This window comes from Polyergus mexicanus, unplaced genomic scaffold (assembly GCF_030449975.1).
Source record: "Polyergus mexicanus isolate NDT 795.1 unplaced genomic scaffold, iyPolMexi1.0 SCAF_5, whole genome shotgun sequence".
In the NCBI taxonomy this organism is placed as follows: Eukaryota; Metazoa; Arthropoda; class Insecta; order Hymenoptera; family Formicidae; genus Polyergus; species Polyergus mexicanus.
In genome coordinates, this window is record NW_027223325.1 from 899838 (window position 1) to 924899 (window position 25062).

General features: G+C 32.3%; 6 protein-coding genes across 9 annotated transcripts in view; 3 read left to right on the forward strand and 3 right to left on the reverse strand.

The window, feature by feature from the left end:
* Window positions 1-231: 231 nt before the first annotated feature.
* Window positions 232-4841, reverse strand: Pigeon (protein pigeon). 3 transcript variants are annotated; one of them, XM_070295437.1, is made up of 10 exons: window positions 4622-4841; window positions 4258-4394; window positions 3843-4164; window positions 3376-3632; window positions 1997-3159; window positions 1389-1721; window positions 930-1144; window positions 597-806; window positions 449-520; window positions 232-362 (listed from the first exon to the last, which is right to left on the reverse strand). In XM_070295437.1, the coding sequence occupies exons 1-10, from the start codon at window positions 4677-4679 to the stop codon at window positions 292-294; spliced, it is 2838 nt and encodes a 945-aa protein (XP_070151538.1). In that variant the 5' UTR covers window positions 4680-4841; the 3' UTR covers window positions 232-291. The 3 variants fall into 3 exon arrangements, with proteins under 3 accessions (XP_070151538.1, XP_070151541.1, XP_070151539.1); XM_070295440.1 differs by having other exon boundaries at window positions 4258-4422; XM_070295438.1 differs by having other exon boundaries at window positions 4258-4463; window positions 4622-4690.
* A 241-nt stretch (window positions 4842-5082) lies between these two features.
* On the forward strand, window positions 5083-6978 carry LOC138933724 (glyoxalase domain-containing protein 4). Its single transcript, XM_070296690.1, has 6 exons — window positions 5083-5396; window positions 5476-5525; window positions 5614-5879; window positions 6082-6237; window positions 6317-6492; window positions 6562-6978. Exons 1-6 carry the CDS (start codon window positions 5307-5309, stop codon window positions 6688-6690), a joined length of 867 nt encoding a protein of 288 aa, XP_070152791.1. The 5' UTR covers window positions 5083-5306; the 3' UTR covers window positions 6691-6978.
* A 281-nt stretch (window positions 6979-7259) lies between these two features.
* Window positions 7260-10786, forward strand: LOC138933722 (endoribonuclease Arlr). The gene is made up of 8 exons (XM_070296687.1): window positions 7260-7371; window positions 7579-7761; window positions 7836-7913; window positions 8008-8064; window positions 8274-8408; window positions 8651-9791; window positions 9888-10302; window positions 10485-10786. The coding sequence occupies exons 1-8, from the start codon at window positions 7320-7322 to the stop codon at window positions 10716-10718; spliced, it is 2295 nt and encodes a 764-aa protein (XP_070152788.1). The 5' UTR covers window positions 7260-7319; the 3' UTR covers window positions 10719-10786.
* A 278-nt stretch (window positions 10787-11064) lies between these two features.
* On the reverse strand, window positions 11065-21265 carry LOC138933240 (DNA mismatch repair protein MutL). Its single transcript, XM_070295817.1, has 9 exons — window positions 21185-21265; window positions 20499-20771; window positions 20148-20312; window positions 18915-20064; window positions 18737-18840; window positions 18535-18658; window positions 17956-18297; window positions 17649-17812; window positions 11065-11379 (listed from the first exon to the last, which is right to left on the reverse strand). The coding sequence occupies exons 1-9, from the start codon at window positions 21263-21265 to the stop codon at window positions 11341-11343; spliced, it is 2442 nt and encodes an 813-aa protein (XP_070151918.1). The 3' UTR covers window positions 11065-11340.
* LOC138933723 (endoribonuclease Arlr) lies at window positions 11854-18242 on the forward strand. 2 transcript variants are annotated; one of them, XM_070296689.1, is made up of 6 exons: window positions 11854-12025; window positions 14490-14597; window positions 15072-15257; window positions 15605-16451; window positions 16531-16960; window positions 17032-18242. In XM_070296689.1, the coding sequence occupies exons 1-6, from the start codon at window positions 11974-11976 to the stop codon at window positions 17269-17271; spliced, it is 1863 nt and encodes a 620-aa protein (XP_070152790.1). In that variant the 5' UTR covers window positions 11854-11973; the 3' UTR covers window positions 17272-18242. The 2 variants fall into 2 exon arrangements, with proteins under 2 accessions (XP_070152790.1, XP_070152789.1); XM_070296688.1 differs by having other exon boundaries at window positions 14487-14597; window positions 17032-18239.
* Window positions 21266-21767: 502 nt separating the features above from the next.
* Window positions 21768-25062, reverse strand: part of Pnt (ETS transcription factor pointed) — a 101224-nt gene continuing 97929 nt past the window's right edge. The window contains exons 8-10 of the mRNA XM_070295819.1: window positions 25055-25059; window positions 24497-24791; window positions 21768-23914 (exon numbers count right to left, since the gene is read on the reverse strand). Of these exons, the coding sequence (XP_070151920.1) occupies window positions 23851-23914; window positions 24497-24791; window positions 25055-25059 (364 nt within the window). The 3' untranslated portion in view covers window positions 21768-23850. The remainder of the gene's footprint in view (window positions 23915-24496; window positions 24792-25054; window positions 25060-25062) is intronic.

Sequence of the window (25062 nt, forward strand, 5' to 3'; positions counted from 1 at the left end):
TAGCATAATATAGTACATAGACACTGTAGGATACCATACTACACTATACGAATTTATAATTTTGATAATTTTTATTAAAATAACAATTATTTATGATTGTAAATATATCTCTAATTATTATTTCTTTTTTATATTTTATATTTTCTTAATTAAAGAATTATTTTAATAAATATGAAAGATTTGACGCAAAAGTTTTAAGTATTATTTATAATCGATTATTTGGTGATTTTATTATATTAATCATTGTATTTAACATTTTTTGGTGATTACAAGTACTAAACTCAATTTCCATTAGAGAAAATCTTCCGTAGATGTTACTGTTGCTTCTATCAATAATCCGAAATCCAATTCCGTAAGACTAGCTGAAAAATAAAAATTGCTTTAATAATATTCTAAAGACAATATAATAGATTGTATTAAGCAAGAATGTCGATGAATTAATTCACACCTTTTGCAGTAAGCAAATCCAGAAAAGTATCTAATGGTGATAAACGATCTGCAGAAGGAAATGCTGCCAAACCTGGAACAATTCACAGGTATAATCAATCAGATCGTATTTATTGAAAAAATTATTCGTATATTCGCTTTAAACTCACTATTATGATGATTACGATATTGTAAAGTACGACTTCCAGTTCGACTCTGAGAGATTTCACCGCACAAAATATTAGCGGCATGTTCTCTAGCTCGCAGCATTAAGCTAACTGGATGCAACCATTGATTCAAGAGTCTTTTCGCACGAGATCTCGGCAAGAAAGACAACAATTTCAATTTCTGAACGACATTTTCTTTTGTATCGCTTATATCTAAATAGAAAATCGTCAGTTTACAAAGCAAAATGTCTGTGAATATATAATTTTCTACTTGTATTGTGCTTGAAGAAACGTTAAGAAATTATAAATATAGAAATTTTTGTCGCAGATACATACCAGCTAAAATAATCTTGGTAACGTCAACTTGGAGTTCAAACACCGAACGTTCGACATATTGCAGAAACATCGAGTATTTAAGAGTGCGATAACCGAGATAAGTAAAAAACGATGCAAATCCTTGTGGCACCGGGAATGCAATGTTCTCTATTGCATGTCTATATCGTTGCAAGAGCATAAACAGCAACCATCGTCTTGCCTCGTCCAATTGATCTCTGTAAAAAGTAACATTATATGAAATGAGAACATACAATATAGCAATGAATTAAGTAAATGCTTAACATAAATTTCACTCTCTCTTTAGAAATCTGATAAAAGAAAATTTTAAAATATATAAATTCTATAAAATATTACACCTTTATTTTATACTTTTTTATTTTATAATTATTTTTATACTGAATCAAAATTGAACAATCAATTTAAAATTGTATACTAAAATAGAGATTGTGAGCCTCATACACGAGATTAAAACCACGTTCTTGTTCGATTCTTGGATCAACGCCGGCTGCCCTGCAAAGTATTTGACATAATATGCGCGAAGCTTCCAATTGCGCAGCCACATATCTCGTCGCCATAGCATGAACGTGTAACGGTGTACAAGAGCCTCGCGTATGCATACTTGATGTGTGCGTGCCATTTTTCAGAAGATACATGGAGAGTTCACGCAAATTGACAGAAACAATATGCTCCTGCTTCGAAGCGGTGCAACTTTCAGTCTCATTAAATGGTAAGCCTGAGTCCAATTTAATGTTCCGATTACCCATGAAATCTCCAAGCGGTACTGCAACAAATCTATTTACGTCATCGTTTATTGTTTATTGCGAAAAAAAAAAACATTTCTGACACAATAAGATATTTTATTTTTATTTACATAAAAATTTCTCGAATTACACGAACTAAATGAAGTAGATAATATATATAGTCCAATATATACAATCCCATCCATTGTAGAAAAATAGTAACAAGCAAATAGCACAGTTTAAGAATTTGCATTATTTTTATACTACATAATATATGCATGCAATTAGTTATGCATAGAACTAGAGTACAAGGCGATTCTGTTTTACCCTCCACTTGGAGACATTGGAGTGCTGCATCTGGACAAGGCCTCTGGTTGATAACAAGCTAGAGAAACTAATAGCTTCTCCGCGATATGGCTAGGTTTGAATCTTAATTTATCGCCACCATTTTTACTTAATTGATCCCACAGCCTAGTCCATAGATCGCTACGATAAGGAACAAGCCTTTGCTGTGGCGAGAGCAACATCACCGATGTGTTCCAGAGTTTCTCATGACTCAGCGTAATGTCCAAATCATTCATCTTTATGTCAAACGTCATGTAATCCCCGATCGTAGTGACGGGCAACAGAGATAGCAATGGAATAGTATCAACGAGGAGATTCTTTTGTACTAGCGCGTAAGAGCCGCCTATAAGAATCTCTTGCATAAAGCGTGGGATATCCAGCGAGCGCGGCTTTTCCGCGACAATAGACATTAATTCCGCGATGACCTCTGTGTCGTTTTTATGACAGAGAAAATAATGGAGTATTCCCAGCCGAATCTCGACCGAGATCTCCTTGCGAAAGACTTCGACGAGAAAATCCGGAGGAATTGTCAACGGCACGAGATCTAAAGTAGGCAAATCTATCGTCAGTATACTGCTAGAATTCGCAAATGAACTATTTCCATCCGAATAACCAACTTTGCTATCCGGATTATAGGAATTCTTTCTCGTTCCTTTGCTAGTATTATCCAAATCGAATAAAGGTACCAGATAGGAAACACGAGATGGTATCGACGGCGGAGGACCGCATAATATGTGGCAGCAGGGCTCGTGGTTTACACCGATTTCGAGAAGATGCGCGAATAGTCCCGGCACGAACACTATCATATGATGGCTCTCGTAGATCGCGAAGGTCGGTCTCATCAGCTTGGCACGCGACCATGTTATACCCGGTATAACGCAATGGATTACGCAGCTATGATGCAACAGCGTCACCGAGTACGCGAAGTGTACTGTGTTGGACTCGTTCAAGGAGTTAAGCACATGCTGCGGCGGCTGTACAGGTCGATAAAGATAGTAGTGACAAACGCAGACCATCCCCTTGGTATCTGACACTACTATGAGATCTAGGGAACAATCGTGGACTCGTAGAGGTATTACGTCGTCCTCGTAAGTCCCGCAATTAGAGGACGGTGATAGTAGCGGTAAATTTAATGGAATATTCAGCTAAAAAGATACAATAAATGTTATGCTAATAGTGTATCATGCACATTTCGCTACAAAATTTAATTTAGCAAACATATATGTTAGATATACTAATATTATTAGCATATAATTTTATTAGCATATTAATCAATTTCTTTTATATTAGCAATATATAATATGTTAGTATTACGAGAACATACAAGATAATTGAGATTTTTGTTATTAAAAAATGCTCACCACTGTTTCATGAGGTAAATCATCATGAAATTGAAGACCACTGAGTGTTGGTTTCGAAGATTTGGAATTATTTTCATCATCGTTCTCGGTAACTACACTCGCGGGTATTCGTCGATGATGTATATGATAAAGAACTTGATTAATCATGTCCCATTGAGCCCATATAAAGGTTTTTACAAGTACTTCAGATTTTAATTCTTTTATCGATCTTAAGTTACTTATAGATGTATTGAATTGTACAGTGTATATCATGATACCTTGAAGAGATATATAACATAAATTATGAAAATGTGTCAAGATAATTAATATAATAAATAAAGCACAGATTTATTGACTTGTACATTTCAACTTTCAATTCTAACTTTCTATTTTTATAAGTGATCGCAAAATCTGATCAAAGTAAATAAATGTATCTAAATACAATATAAACAAGCGTATTTATATACTTTCAAATAGAATTTACTTACACTCATGATGTATTAGCACCAAAAATTTGTCTACATCAAGCTGTTCTTTCTCTCTATATAAAAATTGTATCCGCACTTGTTTAGACCTCTCTATCTCTAGATTATGCATTTTGATATCATCTGTTGTCAAATCAATGAGAAACACTCTATAAAATTCTCTGCAATGTTCATCAGTTGCATTAACATTATCTGAACAACGATTTTCACAAGGATCTGTTGTCTCCAAGTTATCTTTATGTTTCGTCACATATCCTAATAAACTATGACTTTGGTTGACTGTAGCTTGAACGATATTTAATACTTCCATAAAGCGGTATAATATCTAAATACATAATCAAAGTGATATTAAAAATATTTCTGCACAATAAAGATTAAATAAATATTAAGTAAATAAAAATTTCCTTATTATTCTTACCTGTAATTTATTGTTAATCTGGTCGTAACGGCCGATTACGGTACATGATGTATGAACATTGTTCTTCTCTGATTCCTCCATCCAGCCAATAAGTATCGAACCATCTTTTTCCTGTCCCAGTAGCTTCCATTGTTCGGCTGAAGAAGCAAAGAAAATTATCTCTTCCTGATAAACAGTTTTGAGATATCGTCGTTATATGAAATCATCTATTGGGTTGTAAATACTTTTTTATTTTAAATGTTTCCCAATATTGTTTTATATATATATAATATTTTTATATAACAATAAACTGCATATATCAATATTTTCCCGATGTATGTTATATTTTCTATTTTTGATAAAGTCATAATTCAATTATAATCACCTGCGTTGGTGTTTTCCGACAATAGTAAACATAATTTCGCTGCGAGATTCTCTATCATATCTATGAAAGAAATTATTTGTGAATAATATTTATGTTCCAAGAAGCTCTTTTCGATTAACGTTCCACTAGCGTTTACAGTCCACTACAAGTAAAAAGTATATATGCATATACATAAATGCTTTGATACTTCTATTCCTTCTATGTTTCTTATCGTCTGCTGCAGTTGAATTGAAGCACTGAATATATAATGGCAATAGCAATGTGGCGAGGATGAATATCAATTGATACAATGCTTATTGAGGTCTTTTGATTGGTCAATCATGTTGGTTACCCTAGGCACCAGTCGATATGAGCGATTGTATCCAATCGAATTGTATCCAAATGAATCTCTCCCAACTGGCTAATCAAAGAACAGATCTATAATTACATATAAAGATCAGTTGCGAATTGAGATAAATGCTCCAATCTCCATATCAATTTGGAATTTGCCTGTCACTTCTGTCAACTATCAAACCTTAAGAAGATAAAACTTCAAAAAAACTCAAAATCAAGGAAATCCAAAATCAAATTCAGAATCATTCATCAAGCAAATAGAAGAATTACGAAATATTATATTGGAAATTGTGATACTAGAAATAAACAGAAATATATATATATAAAAAAAAAAAAAAAAGGAAGAAGAAGAATGGTTACCGGACGTGCGTTACATTTTGTATTCAAAATACCCGATCGTAGATTAACGATGAAATTTTATCGCGAAGTTCTTGGGATGAAGGTAATTTCTAGTTTCCTTTCCTTTTCTTTTGAAATAATTCAATTTGTTGATTACAATTTATCGAGTTGTTTCTTCGCAGGTGCTAAGACACGAGGAATTTTCAGATGGATGCGAGGCTGCGTGTAATGGGTGAGTAATTAGTAATATATCATTAGCCATAACAAATTATTAAGTAATAATAATTTCTACTTTTATCTTTTTTTTTTTTTATTTATAGACCATATGCAAATCGTTGGAGCAAGACAATGATAGGTTATGGTCCTGAGGACACGTATTTTGTCATTGAATTGACATATAATTATGGAATTAAGGAATATGAAGCGGGCAATGATTTTAGAGCTATCACTATTCGTTCAAAAGATATAATTGAAAGAGCACGTTCCAATAATTGGCCAATACATGAAGAAAATGGAAAATTTGTGATGCAAGCACCTGGTGGATATAAATATCACATAATTAACGAAGAAAATCCAACTAATAGCGGTAAAATATTTATTTCATAATTTTCTTCTTGCAAAAATATAATAGGAATTGATTTTTCTTGTTAGTATACAATTAGTAATAGTATGTATAAATTATACAAAGTTATATAAAGTTATTATTGTAATAAAAAAATATATAATTAAAATTTTACATATTTTTAACATAATTGTTATCTTTCCTGAATATGTGATGTTTTGAACAGATCCAGTAAAGAAAGTTACTTTATCCAGTTCAAATTTAGAACGTACCATTGCCTATTGGAAGGATATTTTGGGATTAAAGATATTTGATCAGAAAGATAAAAGTGTATTGATGGGCTATAGTGAAGATCAAGCCAAACTTGAATTTGAAGATATTGGTAAGAATATAAGCTATACATAATTCAATTATATTAATTTTTTAATGAACTTGGTATGTAATCAATTTTGTATTGTTAGGTACTGAGGTTAATCATGCAAAAGCATACGGACGTATCGCTTTCTCTGTACCATTGTCGGAGCAACCAATGATTCAAAAAACTATTAAAGAAAGTGGAAATAAAATCTTGACTGATCTTATAACTTTAGATACCCCAGGAAAAGCTTCAGTAAGAGTTATTATTCTTGCCGATCCAGTAAGTAGTTGTGATAGCGTATTGTTGACAATGTATGAATTTACATAAATCTGATAACTGTGTTTCCAGGATGGACACCAGATCTGCTTTGTAGATGATGAAGGATTTAAGCAACTATCAATACCAGATTATCCAAGCGAAGCAATTTTGGACAGATTTATCCAGAAGGAAATATCTGCTACAACAGATAATGCATAAACAGTTACTTACTTTTCCATATTACCGTATTTTCTTATTTCTAGTTTAAAAAGATAAGATATATGAAACTTTAGTGGTGGTGGGATGCTAATTGCAAGGAGATTTATATTTAAGCATAATGCAGGACATCTAAATAAAAAAATGTAAATATGCAAATAAGAGAATTTGTTTTAAATAAATTTTATTTTTTGTAACAGATTGTATAAAAGATGAAATATCAAGTACTTTTATATATGTATATATTTATACTTATATTATCATGTTAAATTAAATTTTGCTGCACAAATATCTGCTATTGAAGTTCAATTTATTAGAAATAAAAAGTTCTGTACGACTAGAATATATAATTTTTCGTAGAAATAGAAACTGTTGATATTTAATATGAAACCGCAGCTATTGTGACATCAGCGTTTATCAGTTTTGCTTAGACTGAGACTATTTAGTTGTATTGGTGGGTCAAAAAGTCAACACAACATAATTCTTTAATGCTTATCATTTTAAGAAAGACGCAATACAAATACTAAGAAAAAAGGCTGATAAATGCAAGAAAAACGTATATATTTATCATTCCATACTAAGCACGTCAGTTTCATCAAATAGTTGACTATCATCACTCCCATATAATAACGATGGAAATTCGAATTTTGTTATTCCTCTTTCTTCTATCTTTTTTTATAGCCGGTAAGTACAAAAATATATATTTTTATAGTAAATAATCCTATATGTATTATTCGTCTTATTCATTAATGCCTCTTTTTTTTTTAACAGATTAAAATCTCTTTATAACTCTCGATATATCTTAATTTCTTAATACGTCTTCACTTTTTATTGGTAATAGTAATAATGTTTATGTAAATTTATTGTAAACATGAACATATTGTTTTTCAGATGATGTTAACGCAAGGAAAATTGGATTCTCTTCACGAGGTTCCTGGTCGAGAGGTTCGTCGTCACGAAGCTCGCCTTCCTCGAGCGGACATACTTTATCTGGATCTCGTTCAAGTTCTACTAGATATGGAAGTTCATCAGGTGGATATAGGATAGGATCAAGCTCAGCTGGAACTTTACCGAGTGAATATATAACATGAGTATATGACAGGCATAATAGAGAAATGATATGTTGTATGTGACATTAAAAATTACAGGTCCAACTTCGCATCAGCTGAATAAAGACATATCTACATCTATTTTACACGCTGAACGAGGAAGCGCTATTAAACCTCGTAAGTGCAGTGATAGCAAATATGTATAATAATCATGAAATGTTTATTTTTCATTAAATAGTATGTGACATGAATATTTTTTCTTTGTGCAAAGCTCAAACAAATTCCGCTCAATCATCTAGTCAATCATCGGCACCTTATGGCAATGCAGGTATATATATACACATACATATAAATATAAATATATATATATATATTTTTTGATCTTATTATTTATAACAAATAGCATATGCTAAAGAAGTTATATTTCATTTTATGTCTGCTCTTGTACGCGCTTTTATGCTTTATTCTCTGTTATGTATGTAAAAGATAATATTTATGTAAAAGATAATTTGTTTATACTACATTTTGTTTTATTAGGAACTTATTCTGGGAGTGAAGTAAGAAAACCAGGATTTGCAACAGAGAGTAAACAAAATGCTGTACCATATAATCCATCAGCTCCATCAGCTGATCATATATCAAAAGCTAATGTGGTACCTTCGCAAAGTCATGGTATATCTTTTTAACCCCTTTAGCAAAAGAATTTAATTTTCAATTCCAAAAAGAAGATCAAATTAAACTAAATTTTTAAGAACTTGTCTTGAAATGAAAATTTTATCAGTTGTTTAATTAATTAAATATAATATAAAATTAATATTAAATTAAACAAATAATAAATTATAACAAATATATAAATATAATTAATATGAATATAATATGAAATTATATATATTAAATTATATAATTCTTTGCAGTTTCGACTTCTCTTGGCCAACCAAATGCGCCTTACAATCCGTCACATGGAACTATACATAATAATCCTTCGTGGAGCAATCCACACTTCAATCCAAGCCAACCATATCCGACTCCTACTAATATCGGATTCAAAGATCATCTACGTCCAACTTCAATGCCTTTTTCTCCGTACACCTCCGTCCCGCCTTATCCACGTACAAATAATCCTACCCCTAGTTTCAACCCACATTCTCCCCCTTATCCAATTCATCCCTCCGGTCATTCTATGAATCAACCTCATTCCACATACAATCCCAGCCATTCCATTCCCAGTCAAACAATCGGACATCCTTCCAGTTATCCAGCGCATATTTCACCACCCGTACCGGGTACGTTCGGAAATCCTTACTCTACGCATCCGGTTGGTGGGATATACAGTCCAGCCGGACATAGCTATTATCCTCAACAACACGTTCTGGCGCAACCGGCGGCGCAGCCATACATACCTGGACAAACCGTCGTAATGGTTCCTGGTCAACAAGACAGCGGTAGAGGCTTTGGTCAGATGGTGAAAGAGGCACTCGTGTTCTCCACTATTAATGCTGGCGTGAATAGGCTAATAAATCCGCATACTCATTACGTACCTGATTACAACAGACCAGCAAGCCCTAGTACTACTGCGACCGAAACGCATATAACATATAATAATCACTATTTTAACACTGCTCCTCCGGGCAATACTCCTTCGGTACCAGCTTCGCCGAATGTACCTCAGGGAAATGTCCCAGTTACATATCCGGCCAATTATCCAAATCCGGTGAACAATCCGGCTATTACTCCGGGTGTATCAATTCCTACGATTGTCGGAAACAACAGCGACGTAGCATATACAGCTAGTAATGGCTCTTCCGTGAATACAATGGGTACTACTAACAATATGGGACGTTCTCCTAACGGATTTTTCGCTGATAACACAGTAAATGATCAAAAAGGACCCAATCAAGAAACAACTGTTTATTCTCCTCAGTACAAAATATCGGAAAATGATCTATCGATGTTGACTGAAGAGTTGTTTGCGAAACAAGAAGTCAATATATCCAAATATTTGACATTACATCTTCAGAATAAATCCGAAAATGTAACTGATGCAGCTAAAGGACCGTAAGCTTCATGTTTAGATCAGTTTCAATGATTATTCAATGTATTACTATCATATATTCAAGTTTTATTCACGCATTTCTTTTTTTCCATTTTTAGATTAATTTATGCACAACCAGACGTCTACGATTACCCGACGATCCTTGTTATTCGAGAGCTTTATGATAATTACGAGCACAATTCCACCGTGAAGGAAAATCGAACGCTTGAAAAGCGAAAGAAAGAGGATCTTCTGTTGGACGTATTTATGAGCACAAATGTATTAACCAGAGCTATGCAATGGCTGTCAGATCGAGGTTTTATGGATCCAGATGACTTCGAGAAAAAGGACAGTCTGCGACATATCTGGTTTAGTCAATTCGACGGCGCTACTTCAGGTTTCGAACGAGTATTCACATCTGAAAGATACGGCGCTGATCTCCTTGGTGTGCAGGATTGGATCTATTTTAATTATCAAGAATCGAAGGGACGTATTGATTATATGGGATATGTCGATACCTTGAAACTTGGCGATGTAAGTTTTATCATATATATATAATAAATAGACGATGCAATATAAAAACTACACATATACACAGTTTGTATAAAACATAAATACGATATACTAAGGTTTAACATTATATACAGTAAAAACGCATAATGTTGATTATAATTTATGTTATATATGTATAACTTAACTGCATTTACTTTTTTCAGAGAGCCTCGTTATTGAAATTGAACTTTAAAATGGATGATATTATTAGACCGAACGCGACGATATTCGTGGGCACGCTTCCCGAACTCGAAATGTCCTTATACACTGTATGTTTTTATGCCAGACCGAATGATCTGTGTCCCGTTTCTTTTGGCGGAACTAAGTTTAATATTTTCACGCATTCATTTAGATATTTTGGAAAAGATCTCATAGATCTTGCGCTTCCAATTTTTTAATTCTACATTGTATAATTAAATATGCACCAATAACGTGATAATATAAATTATCGAACTATATATAATAATATATACATGTATATACATATAATGTGTGGGTGCAATTTAGTAATAAAAAAAAAATATAATATACTAATATAAAAACTATTGAAATATGAATAAGAAAATAAATTTTTATTAATACTTTTTGTATAATGCTACAAATTCTTTATAATAACAAATGAATATGTATATATAATGTTGGAATTTATTTTAATGAAAAATTTTTGCTGCATCCTATATGTATATGTAAACAAAATAATATAGTACTTCTTTTATGTAATGTAAACGAAAATAATGTATTAATTCTTATTTTAATTTCTAAATGCACATCTTGGTCATTGATGCCCGCAAACTTTTTCTCTTCTCTTTTAATATCTATAAAAGCTATCTATTTTTACTTGCTCCTTAAAGAAAATTTAAAGTTTCTTAAATTTAAAGATGTAGAGAACCTAATATATCAATCTTATCTTTTGTGAAATCTAATATATCACCCTTATCGTTATGGCAGATCGAAACTTTTTCAGATATTATAAAGATGTTCTGGAAAATTCTCTTGGAAAATATAATTGTGCCCTTTATTTCACTGGGATCTCTTCAAGGATGCAAAGTTCAATTTTTTCTGAAATAGAATAATAATATTAAAGTATTCGCGTAAAAGATAAAATATTGTAAAATATAAAATTTTATTTTAAAAATGAGAATAATTTCGTAATTTTCCATTAATTATAAAAAGAATTATAAACAAATCTTATTGTTAGAATAATGAGAAGATAATGCTTAATCGTTCCGCTTTCCTTAAAGAGAGGTCGATTCCAAATTGGCTAAAGTATATATATACCATATATATAGATTTAGATTCAATGAGAAAGTTTGCGAAACCTAGTATTTTATGAAATTTTAACGTTTATCTTAAAGATCAAGACGCACGTGAAGAAATACGCCTGATGTTGTCAATATTGTTACGTCGAATCGAAAATTATGCCGTTGACAGGTTTCAGCTGACAATGTGCGCCGAGGATCAGCGGAAAGAGAAAGCCTATGATGAATCATTCAATGTTACGGATGATGGTCACCGGCTTCTAGAGGTCGACCAGTAACTAATAGTACCACGTCGACTCTACGTGAGGAAACAGTTCGTGTTAGACGCTCATCTGAGATTATTTTAACTAATCGACGCGTCAATTCGATAGAAACGAAACGAACGACGATAGATATGAGAATCAGGACGAGCCTGATCTTCGTGATTGTGTTCTTATTTATTTTCGGTAATTTTATACATTCCTTAAAAGTTTTGATATGAAGTTGTATAATTATATAAATTATCAAATTAACAGATATATATATGTTATAAATTGATAAGTGAAATACGTACATCTGGACAATATTAAATAAATAATCGCAGTGTGATACGAGAGATTAGAATCGATATTTATTTAAAGAAAATTTTGATACATATTGTTTTCTCATCTATTCATATAATTGAAAAAAAATTATCAATTGTTTTGATTACTGTCTTTTAAATTAAAATTTTCTTTAAACAAAAACTTATGTAAAATTGAGTGAAAATGTGTTACATATTAATAGCACATACCTAGGAAGTTCTCAAGAAACCCATTCACTTTTGATCATATAACTCTAGAAAATTTCTGGTATTAATTTATAACTCGAAAATTATTATGGTAATTTTATTGAGGTAAAAAATTGTTCCAATATGCTAATCAAAAAATTTTACTGTGTAAAATATAAATGTGAATTTGTGGAGAAATTGATTGCACTAACACTAGAGATGCTTTATTTATTAATAAATATATTTGTAACATATAATATTAAAAAAAAAAAAGCTATAACACATACGTGTATATATAGGAAAATTGAGAATATATTAGATCTTTACTTTTCTTTCTATTGGATGATAAAATTTAAATCGTAATTTAATTCGTCATTCACAAGCTGGATTTAAAGATCTTTCGAAATATATATATCTTTTAAAATATACATTAGAATCGAATAATGGATACAATTAGTTTCTGAATTGAAAAACAGCAAGCCAGAGAAATAGAGAGCAAGTGTTTTCTAAAAAGAAATTATAATAAAAAATGCCCTTTTTAATAAAGCAATAAAATAACGAGAGCAAGTTGAAAAATTTATCAATTTTAAAATGATAAAATTCATTTATTCTTAGTACAATGATAAATTGACTAACGAATATAGAGTGCGTAATAAGTAAAATCACTGGAGCAAATTGCTCTTCTCCATGTTACTCACAATAAGGAGTCATGCCGCGAACACGCGCATTCTCTCCGTACGGTATTATTCACTTGTCAGCATTTATTATAATTGTGTTATTACGTTTATCATGTTAAGTACACTTTATAACCTGGAGTTTCTCATCGATAATCACGTATAACAACTACTTTAGGATGTATTTGTTAAATTTTCAATTACGATTAAGTGATTTTAAGAGAAAAACAATGCAGAAATAAATGCGCGTACACTATTCTCGAAAAAGATTATAAAATATTGTAATATTTGCCAAAAATCATGTATGGTTACGAAGTTTCATCCACTCTCTGTATTTGTATTCGTATCTCGGAAGTTATTAACGAAAATTGCTCTCTCATCATGGCATCATCGCGCATGGTAATCACTTTGCAATATAGACGCAACGAGAAGACTGTATTTGACATTAAGCGATCTCGATAGTGCTTTTATGGAAACTCGAATGTATTAAAAATTTATTTATGTAGCTTATTTTTGTAATCTATACAAATTTCTATAGTTTGAATAATATTGATAAATTCATTAAACCATCCTCTGTATAAAATTCAAGTAACTCTGTAGATCATGCGATTAGTAGAGAAAATTATCCGTAATTATTTCGAAAATCGTGAGATGAATCTAATAAAAACGATAAATTGGCATAACGAGATGAGTTACAGATATCAACTTAAAAATGTGCACGAAACGTCTCGGAAAGTTCCATGTATTTTTATTTTTGATGATCATATGTAGCACAGTAATATATATTTATAAAATAACGATTTCAAAAAATATATATTATAAAGACCTTGAATATATCTAGATTTTCCGTAGGACGCACTTGGACACGTCACATATTCAGCGCAATACATATAATATCCCACGCGAATAAGCAATTGCCACTAGATTATATAATAATCTGTTAGAGAACAATAGGCTTGATAATCTGTACCCGTGTCGAATCGCGAGAAATAAAAGAGGACACTGATCTAGATAGCTGAATGGTTATTTAATCGAGGTATATATTTGATGCGTCACAGGACAGATCGCGACACCGATGATTCATTCTGATATAATGCAATTCTGATTTTAACAAAAATTCAAAATATTTCTGATTCGTTTCGTAAGGAGGATTAAAAAGGATTTTTCACGCATATCCATAAATTTTCCACTCAATCTTGATCATTTCTTATCTTCAAAATTGTATTAATATACAGTAGCTCATCTTCTCTCGATACATATTTACAAAATCTTTCTTCGGTGAAATGACAAGTCTTTTCTCTATTAATTTAATTTTATCTACAACAAAAGCTAATAATTATATATTAGTAATAAATAAGTGCATAGTTCTATTAACCGAGAATTATGTAAATTCAAAATGAGACACGTTTCTGTCACAGATTATAAATATCGTGCGAAGCAATTGCACATAACGGTTTGCTAATATGTTGTCATATTTATATGCAGCAGATACAGATGGCCGTAAAACAAGCGGACGAAGAAACGGTAGTACAGGATATAGCGCCCGGCGAGGTGGTTCTTCGAGAACGACGCCACGACCTCGATCAACCCATACAGGTATATATTATACTCGTACATTTGTACGATCATGTATGTGTTCATATTTCACTTTCCTATATATATTTATATTATATTAACATATTATTATTTATATTTTGTTACTATTACTGCGTTATCCACAAATATTTTGATTTCATTATTATTGTATTCTTTTCCACTCTATTTTATTGCTATTTTTTTATTTTATATTATCCATGTATATTGCGATGACGTGCAAGAAAATTCCATGACATCAATCAGAGATTCCGGTAAATGATCGGATTAAACTCGTTTTCATGATTATCCTACATTGGATATAAAAATTGCGTCGTGGTTCGCAAATATTTATGTATCTTCGTGTCGGATCTCTGATTAATTCAACGAGTCACACTCCTCTATACAGACAATGATCAATCTATGGCTTCGCACGCTTCACGTATCCGGATTTCACTCGTCTCTAATAATATCACGAGAATCTCGTTACACCCACAGACTCAAGCCCAAGTAAAATAGGATGGAATGTCCCGCCGAGCAGTAACAATAAGGCAACCGGCACTTCGAGCAATGCCAAACCTTCGGCTCCGGTGTCTGAGCAGGCTTCAAAGACCAGCGCGACGAATGTACAATCAGGATATAATCCGTCAACGAATAATAATCCGCCACCGTATAGTCCATCGGGTATTTTATAAATTTATTTATTTCGTATTACGTAAAATAGAAAGAGAGAGAGAGAGAGAGAAAAAAAAAGGCATTGAAATTGGTATAATATCGGTGAGTTTAGAATTTCGATGCCGAACACGTGAAAGCGAAATTTCTACGTTCGTTCATGGTAACGCTTGAGGATCAATTTCTCTGCATTTGCAGCATTGAATAAACCGGAAGTTATATACCAGTTTCAAACTTCATCTCAAAAAGTAACTTGGAATTCTTATCTTCTTGCCTAATTTCATTGTGATGATAATTCATTCATGCGAAGATTGAAATCCGCGCTGTTAATCATCTTTCGTATGGTAATCATTCCGCAGGTGGATACCCTCGGCAGCCTGCCAGCAACCCTTACGGCGGCACGGGTTATAATCAAGGATACCCGTCTTCCAACATGAATCCCTCGTATCCCGGCGGCCACTCGCCGTACGGTCAAGCTTACAATCCGTCTATGCAACATAATGCACCGCCGGCCTACAGTCCTTACGGTGGGCAATCTCACGGCGGCGGTTTCGGTCAACCGTCCTACGGTCAACCGTCCTACGGTCAACCGTCCTACGGTCAAGCGTCTTACGGTCAACCTGCCTATGTTCAACCACCTATCGCACAGGCGCCAGCGCTCACCGTCCTGCAACCGAGCCGACCTGGCATCGGTCAATTGGCCAAGGAAGCGCTGGTCTACTCCAGTGTGAGCGCGGGCGTGAGCGCGGCCGTGAATCGGCTGCTACCAGGCGGTATTTATGGCAGAAGTCCGGGAAGTAGTGAGGGCGGCGGTAGTCACACTCAGATCACGTACAATAATTATTATAACAATCAGTCGGTGCCGGTCAACGGAGAAGCACCTGTCAATAACAACGGTGCGCCTCCTAATAGCTCACCTGCCGCAGCCGTGGCGCCGGCTCAGTCGGTGCCGACCGCAGAAGCGGATAAGAAAGTGACGGAGATCAACAACGCGCCTAGCAATGCCGCTCCACCCGATAACGCTAATTCCCAGCCGCAGCAAAACCAGAATCCGATCCAGCCGAATTATCCGATTTCCAATGACGAGGTGAAAAAGCTCTCGGAAAATCTCTTCGCGATAGACAAGAACAACGCGTACAAATACGTCACCGTGAATCTACAGGGCGAAACAAAGGAAGACGGCACCTCGGATGATGCCTCCTTGCCGTGAGTAGGCTTGAGTGTTTTGCCTTGTCGTTCTCTTAAAAGAAATATTTTCAGATTTTATTATAAAGTATAATTTCAGCCTGCTAGACGTCAAACCCGAAGCGTACGAAATTCCGACGATTAAAAGCACGCTGGCGTTGTACGATAATTACGAGATGGATGTGAAAACGAAGGAAACCATCACACCTGACGAACGTGAAAAGCAAACTGAGCTGCTCGATAAGTTCTTGGAAACTGACGTATTTAAAGCGGCGATGAAGTTCCTGGTCGATAAAGAATTTATTCTGGACGACGATTACGAGTTCAAGGACACTCTGAAACGCATCTGGTTCTCGCAGTTCCAGCGTGTCGAGGGAAACCCGTCCAGTTCCGGTTTCGAAGCGGTATTCGTGGCGGAAAAACTCGACTCCTATATAATCGGTCCGCAGAATTGGATTTACTTTGCCAAACAAGAGGCGCAGAAGAATATCGATTATCGCGGATACATAAAGGATTTGAAACTGGGAGATGTAAGTAACGCGGCGTTCGCGTATTAGATAATTTATCATATGTATATATTGACTTATTTCTCACTTCGCAGAAGGCGGAGGCTATCAAGATACGTTCGGCATTTAATATACCAGACACGAAACATTCGGTCACGACTCTTCTCGTGGGTCTTTCACCCGAGTTGGAGATGGCTCTTTATACAGTATGTTTCTACGTTCGTCCGAACGATGTTTGTCCGATCTCATTAGGTGGAACGGACATTAATTTAGTCTCTACCAGATTCAATTACTTCGGCAAAGATATTTTGATCGCCGGCTTTATTGCGGGATAAAAAACTCAGAGTTTAGAAATTGCTATTACTTTAAATAATATTAAAAGTTGCATAAGATTAAAAATTTAAGTAGGTACGCAGGAGAAGCGCTCGGATGATTCTCATATCGAAAAAATTCGAAGATTGAAATATTTATATCGTAGATACATACCGCTTTTAGTTTGAATTATACACATACATATATATATATATATATATATATATCCGTTATAATACTATATATATATATATAAAAAGTATTTCATGTTTTTATCTATGTAATATATACACGAATTAAAATTATTAGAAAAGAAATGTGATGTGATCTCGAATCACGTATAAATTTATCTTTGTAATAAAGACTGGAAAAAAGTGCAATCATCATATACTATACGTACCTCAGATATCCTGGCACTCCTTTTTTCTAATTCCGAAAGTTCCATCACAGGTATTATAGTTGGTCGTCCGTGTGCGCATCGATTCGGAAACTTTGTACATTTCAGCAATTTCATAAGATATGTACACTGTTCCAAAGTTAGTTTATCGCCAAATTTGATGGCACCTGAAGAAATTCCGAAAGAATAATGACAGAGTCTATAAAATAGTTGCAAATAGATCTATGATGTTTCAAAATATAATAATATTGATAATAACGATTAACAATAAATCATGCACGTTTTGTAAAATTATCTGCCCGATAGGTACCATGACAAGCTTCTGATGCTATAGCGTTATGGATAGTTAGTGGTAATGTGTTCGCACGACTTGTCGTACTACAGTTTTTGAGTATGTCATCCAATAAATCATAAATCTTCGACAATACTTTTTCGCCATTGCAACGATCATTATTATTCGTAACCAAGCACTGCGGTATCGTGCGTATTAGCAGTTTTGTATTTGCCTTTAACGATCCTAAATTTATTCCGTACTTTTTTAGTAATATTTTACGGCGTAGCAGTGAATCCCGTGTCTTTGTAGAAATTTGTATGGTCAGAGGATTGCGCAAGTTGACGGAGAGTAATTCGCCTTCGTTCTGTCCCTTGTATCCTAAAAATACATAATAATATATTATTATAATTGAAAAAATTTATTACAATAAGATTATAAATCGCACAAATTTTTGTATTTATTTAATAATTAATTTATATATATATATATATATATATATATATATATATATATCAATTTATTTATATAATTTAGTAACTTCATATCTCGTAAAATTTTTATCAGTTTAAAAATTAGTGTAATTTTTTTTATTAGAAAATTATTATAATTGCTTACTAAGAAGTAAATTTTCGTAACGTATTCTCTCGTGGACGGCATGTTGATCTATCATTAATAGAATTTTCATTTCGTCGTACATTATCCACGCAGCAATAAATTCGTCATTAACTTGATTAATGATCTACGAGGGAAACATATTTGCTAAAATAGCTCTCCATCATCTGGAATGATTTATTGCGTCAAGGATTTACATACGTACTTTTATGCGTTTCAATGAGACACGTGACAATTTAAACTCGCATAGTTTTCTCTTCAAATTACAACGATGCACCGCTATTTGTTTGTGTTGCCAGTTTTCTGCAGCTATAACACATTCGTAATACAAAACTATTTCTAAAATAATTATATAGAGCTAATTCATCGGGAGGACTACTTACGCGAAATCGTATTATTAGGACTGTTAATGCATTTCATGTTCGTTAATTTAACATGACGATAACGTAAAAGACCGTGTAATTTTCGTGGCAAAAAATCAAATTGATCAGTGTAGTTAACAAGCCGTTGAAAACGTATATCCTTTTTGGACAATTTATCGGATACATCTTTCGCAGAATTGCATTCTCTATTATTTGTATAATAACTCCAATTGGACCATTCGGAAAGAGGAGAAATCATGTTTTCCAAATCATTACCATCGTGATAATTGCAAATTTTATGCGATTCGACAAAATCATTTGTTGCCGCAAGATTAGCGAAAATTGCTGGCATTCTATCAATATCATTGTGCATCTTCTTTGTAATTTTATTCTTGCACAAATTCGTATGTTTTGTAGAAGCGATATCTATTTCGTTATTTAATACGCTGTTTTCTTCTTCTGCACAATTAATGATTTTCATATTATTACTTTCTGTATTATATCGTTCATTGGTTACAATTGTTGGTGTAATCCTCTTTCTTTTAGGACCAATCGTAACAACTTTTCTTTCTTTCAAAGATATAACATTTTTATTATATCCATTGATATTATTGTTGAAAATAGATCCTTCTGCCTTCAAATATATATGTTTCAATGACTGTGTTTCACATAAATCAAAGAGAGCAGCAGCAGCACAAATTATAGTTTCTTCCGTGAGACATTTAAAGATACAATTGTGAATGTTACTTAATATCTTTTGCATATCATAAAATATGACGTGTCTTTTTCCATTTTCATTAAAAAATGTAAATTCCCTCGGCGAAAGTGTAAAAAAAAGTAGGATAAATAAATTTTTATCATGTAAATCTTGTGCATTGGATTCCCGGTTAGAAGATAGATCGTTTCTATTTTCGAAGGCAATTTTAATTAACTTTAAGATAAAAGGACAATAGATTAATCTATGATTTAAAAATATCCATTGTGTCACGTTTTTATCCCATAATCCTATGTAACCGTTCATATTTGAAACTGATCTGCATTGTATCAGCCATAAATGATTCAATGATAAACTTTTTCCAAAAAATGTTTTTAATACTTGAATTGGGCTGTGCGGTTTTGCAATTCTCAAGACAATCTTCTTTCGTTCTTCGTCTCTAATCGAGAACGACACCTAATTGCATCTCAATAGAAAATTATTATGTTCACGAAGAAGGAAATAATTTCATTGATGTTAAGATATAAATTAAGTCATACTTTTAATTTTGTAACAGCTACAGCCGCAATAAAAAAGCAAACAGTGGACATATCCCATTTTTCATTCAATGATACTTCATGGAAATTATATACAGATACGGTTGTGCCGTGTGAAGGTCTTTGTTCTATTTGTGCCAAATTGGGCGCCGAACCGATCTTAAATATCTTTAATAAAAAAAAAAATTATACACATGTATTATATAAACTGTATCCATCTGTTTTATAAAATCAAAAAATATATATATATATAACATTAAAAAATAGTTATGTTTTTCTATAGAATTTATCTTTTAATTAATTGTTTAATTATTAAATGCATTATATAATAAATTAACGATTACAATATTGTACCTTCACAAATGTATCCATAGAATATCGATGTCTTGAAGCAATAGTGAGACCATCAGATAGACGACGGATATTCGTCAACGTACGATCATTCGATTCAATTAATTCGTATATTCGTTGCTGATCGTCTATAGTTTTTGCGTCATTATATTCTGCAACACGTTGCAGCAAATCTTTTGACATTCCAACGCCATTATCGATAACTTGAACTTTGCGTTTACCCGCATGAATTCTTATTGCGATTGCTGTAGCGTGTGCAATCACTGAATTTGTTGTCTGTAAAAGTTTGTGTGTTATCGTTTTACATATATGTATCATTATTAAGTTTTTGCTTGATCAAGGTAAATATAATATATATATATATATAGTAAACTGAGGAAACCATACTTGGCATGCTTTTTCTTTTTATAACAATATGGCTTTTGTATATTAAAAACTAAGGATGCAATACATAAATATTGATGTGTAATAATTAATTAATTCAAATTATTAAAAGGCGCAATTGCTGGAACTTAAATTATATAATGGAATTGCGCTTTTAAAATCTAATACTTTTATTATCGTTTTTTATAGCCAAAATTTGAAAATGTACTTATATTGTTAACCATAATAACGCGATATGTGCAGATCTCTCTTTTTCTCTAAGAAAATTGTAGAAAGATTGTCAAGATTATATATTAATGACATACCAGTTCTAAGATACATTGTATAAAAGATGCAACATTCGATCCTGTTAACGTTTCTGCATTTAATCCCGTAATGTGCCGCATTGCTCTGTAACTTTTGTAACAAAATCTAAACAACTAGAACTAGAATCACAAAACAGATTCGCGCCACTTTTTTTCTTTAGAATGTCTCTATCACACATGGCGCTGAATCGAAATCTAGTATAATCGGCAGTTTACAAAATCTACATCCTATTAAAAAATGCAGATATAAAGGAAACAAGAAATATATAATAAGAGAGTAATATAAAATATATATAAAAATGTAGAGAAGACATGTAACATGAGATCTGTTCTTGTATTGCTTAAAATCCCCAAAATTTTTGCAAGTCGATGTTTTTGTCTACGATACTTTTTTACGAGTTGCGTCATTTCCGCCATCTTTAAAAGTTCGCTCTAGTATCTTATAGAGCTCAACAATATATCTATCTATTGTTACGCAATTTTCAATATGATATAGTTCAAAGTGTAATAGTGTGTGTAACAGAATCGAGCAGGAAACAAGTAAATAACAATCGGTGTCAAAGGTATTTATAAAAATCTCTTTATTCTTTTTTTATTGCATCTACTAAAAAGTTTCTGCATTCGTATCTCTTTCAAAATGCTATATATAATCCTGGGAAAGAAGTATGGCTCTCTTTTAATATAACAAGTGCCAAGACCGTAGATAACTTAATATTAACATTCGAATAGCTTTATACATCGTATTGTTTCGTCCCGTATTTTTAGGGACTCTCTCTAAGAGTATTTAATATAATTTATTTATAACATCCGGTCGCGACACAACTAGGAGAAACTTTAATCATAACGATTATCACGCTAAAAGGATAATCTTGGTAGCTTTTAACAAGAGACCTTAATAAAAATCGCTACCGATTTCATATTTTTCTTCAACAATCCTCGTCAACGTAATAAATTCCCGAACGATCATTTGAAATTAGTATACTGTTAATTATGTATAAAGATACACTGTTTCTCTTATCATTTTGTAGCGTTAAATTATTTTGGTACATGGAAACTTAACAAACACAGCAGATATAAAAATAGTTTAAATCATATACATACATATGCATATACATATTTCTAGATATAAGACACGTGGAAAATACAAAATATGTTGCTTGTGCTTCAATCTGTCAATTTTTATGCCATTAATATATCTTGCGCATCATTTACATTCAATATAACATTTTCTTTCTGATAGAAACATTAATATAATTTATGCATAGTAAGTTGTAAAATAGTTACATATATATATATATATATATATATATGTATATTTGATACAATTGCATTACCCAGTGTTCCATGAAAAAAGAAGTAATTAAACAATGAAATATAAATCTAATAAATCTAACATATTATTGGATCTGTCTAAAAAACAATAAATGTACATATAAATAATATAATTAAAAAAGGATAAAAAATATAAATTTTGTACAAATTAATTAGAATGTTATAACGTGAGAGTAATTTAATTGTCACATTTTCTTTTTTGTATTGTGTCATATGAATAATTTCGAAAGAAACATGTGAAGAACTTCTTTTATATTTGTAAGTACATAGAACACTGGTTGCACATAGCCCTTCTTTTTTTCCTTTTCATAAATATTCATCTGCAATGTCTTCAAAATCATAAATATACAATTTCTCAATGAGAATACTTCAATAAACAAAAGCCAAATTTAATAAACGTTATTTTTATGGAAAAATATTAACATTAAATTAACAGCATACTCTTTTCATTAGCAACGCTTTTCCGACTCGGATTACATGTATAACAGTTTCATTTATTGCGCGATTAAAAATATTAAATATATTCAATATACCGCGAGCGCACATACCAGAATATACATTTAATAATTAAGAAATAATATATAAAATATATATATATATATGTCTTCTTTCTTTTGAAGAAGCGAGCTCTTGAAAGAAAAGTACAGTTTAGAATTATAATCTAAATTAATCTATACATAGAAAAAAAGCATATGTGAGAAAATATCGAATTGAGAAGCTCGCTACGTAATACATTGTATAATGAGTTTATTGTAAAATTATGGTAATAACAATCACATATCGAGTCATCTATCAACGAGATATAACACACATGTTAAAATGATGACATAAATAATTTAGCGGCATCACCAAGTATCTTGACGCTACAATAGTGTTGAAAAATCATGTAACATTAAAAATATATTTATATATTTATATATATATATATATATATATATATATATATATATATATATATATATGTATAAATTGACGAGTTATTCCTATAAATATTCTCTAAAACTTGCTGACAAATCAATCACTTAGAAACAAATTCACGATTTATTCAACTTTAGGCACCAATGGTATGCTGACCCTGTCTTTGGTACATACGACCGATTCGATTTTGTTTATATCTGAACAAAGAAGACGCTCTATCACAGTCTTCTGTATTTGAATATAGTTATTTTCATAGTGATATCATTGTATAGATACTTTGTCCTCCCATTTTTCTTTGTTCTTGCATGCTTAATGCAAAGAAAGAGAGAAAGAGAGAGATAGAGAGAGAATTTGTATTATTATATTTCTTTTATAAGTGTGACACAGTCCTCTAAAGCATGCTCATTAACAAAAACTCAGTCTTCTTCCTTCTTCTCGGGTTTCAAGTCTACCATTGCGTGTAACTCCTCAGGGCTAAGTCTGTAAATATCGCAAAGGAAAATAACACGATAATTTATATTATACGGGGTGGAAAATAACCATTTGCTAGGGGTCCAGAGAAAATTGCAACATGTGTAGAGAATGCCAGTTTCTTTCACAGCTCTTAATCTTTTGGGATAGAATTTTAATAAATTCTGAAACAAATTAGTGTCGATTTACATATCGTTTTACACTTTTTGGAGATGTGCAAGTAAAGCTGCATGAGAATATCTGTTATTAACTTTTTTCTAAGGTATGAGAGTCACGATTGTGTCTCTTAGAACCGACCCAAAATGTTCTGTCACATTCAAGTCAAGAAACATTACATTTTTCACTGGACCCCTAGCAAATGATTATTTTCCACCCCGTACTTCCAATTTTATATGTAATATTTATATTAAATTTCTAAATTGTAAAAATATATATAGAATATGAAAATTTCTTGAAATACTTTTCTCAGGAAGAATTGCAATTAAGTTTATCAATGTATAGTATTATATACTGTATATACGTACATATATTATGTACATATATATAATTTATATAAAATTTAAATAACTGCGCTATGCGTACTAAACTTACCCTAGTAGACTTTGTAAGTCGCATACAAAGCGATACACATATCGTTTGCCAGCAGTTTTGTGTATAATGTTCTTGTCATAATAGTAGCGTAAACCTCGGCTCAGTTTCTCGTAATTCATCTTAGGTTTATTCTTGCGAACACCCCAACGACGCGCAACTTCATCCGGATCGGTTAGTTTGAATTCCCAGCCATCGCCGGTCCACGAGATGAAACCCTGACACGATTTGTCAGTTAACAGTTCCAGCAGAAATTGCCAGAGTTGAATTGGACCTGATCCGGTGAAACATGGTCCGCCTACATGCCATTTGACACATTTGATTAGTGTTGAATATTAAAATATCAAATCGTGGAACAATTATTAAAATATTTAGCTATAAAATCCGCAATATTATTTCGTTTTTAATTTCTCTATGCTTATTAATAATTCGTAGAGATTTTTTAAATATTCATAAAAAGAGAACCAATTTGCGTGATCATTTAGGGATTAATAAGATTTGAAAATTTGGGAATAATTACGAAATTGAAACATCATTCGAATTAGTACTCTGCGTTGATACCACTGCTT

Excerpts from the sequence above, each read along its gene's own strand:
- Pigeon (XM_070295437.1), bottom strand. The coding sequence starts at position 4,679 with ATGATAGAGAATCTCGCAGCGAAATTATGTTTACTATTGTCGGAAAAC. Across the intron at positions 4,395-4,621 it reads GTCGGAAAACACCAACGCAG|CCGAACAATGGAAGCTACTG; the intron begins GTGATTATAATT and ends TTGCTTCTTCAG. Across the intron at positions 363-448 it reads GGATTTGCTTACTGCAAAAG|CTAGTCTTACGGAATTGGAT; the intron begins GTGTGAATTAAT and ends TTTATTTTTCAG.
- LOC138933724 (XM_070296690.1), top strand. The coding sequence starts at position 5,307 with ATGGTTACCGGACGTGCGTTACATTTTGTATTCAAAATACCCGATCGT. Across the intron at positions 5,397-5,475 it reads GCGAAGTTCTTGGGATGAAG|GTGCTAAGACACGAGGAATT; the intron begins GTAATTTCTAGT and ends GTTTCTTCGCAG. Across the intron at positions 6,238-6,316 it reads ACTTGAATTTGAAGATATTG|GTACTGAGGTTAATCATGCA; the intron begins GTAAGAATATAA and ends TTGTATTGTTAG.
- LOC138933722 (XM_070296687.1), top strand. The coding sequence starts at position 7,320 with ATGGAAATTCGAATTTTGTTATTCCTCTTTCTTCTATCTTTTTTTATA. Across the intron at positions 8,065-8,273 it reads GGCACCTTATGGCAATGCAG|GAACTTATTCTGGGAGTGAA; the intron begins GTATATATATAC and ends TTGTTTTATTAG. Across the intron at positions 8,409-8,650 it reads GGTACCTTCGCAAAGTCATG|TTTCGACTTCTCTTGGCCAA; the intron begins GTATATCTTTTT and ends AATTCTTTGCAG.
- LOC138933723 (XM_070296688.1), top strand. The coding sequence starts at position 11,974 with ATGAGAATCAGGACGAGCCTGATCTTCGTGATTGTGTTCTTATTTATT. Across the intron at positions 12,026-14,486 it reads TGTGTTCTTATTTATTTTCG|CAGATACAGATGGCCGTAAA; the intron begins GTAATTTTATAC and ends ATTTATATGCAG. Across the intron at positions 16,961-17,031 it reads AGGATTTGAAACTGGGAGAT|AAGGCGGAGGCTATCAAGAT; the intron begins GTAAGTAACGCG and ends CTCACTTCGCAG.
- LOC138933240 (XM_070295817.1), bottom strand. The coding sequence starts at position 21,265 with ATGCGGCACATTACGGGATTAAATGCAGAAACGTTAACAGGATCGAAT. Across the intron at positions 20,313-20,498 it reads CTATGGATACATTTGTGAAG|ATATTTAAGATCGGTTCGGC; the intron begins GTACAATATTGT and ends TTTTTATTAAAG. Across the intron at positions 20,065-20,147 it reads TAGCTGTTACAAAATTAAAA|GTGTCGTTCTCGATTAGAGA; the intron begins GTATGACTTAAT and ends AGATGCAATTAG.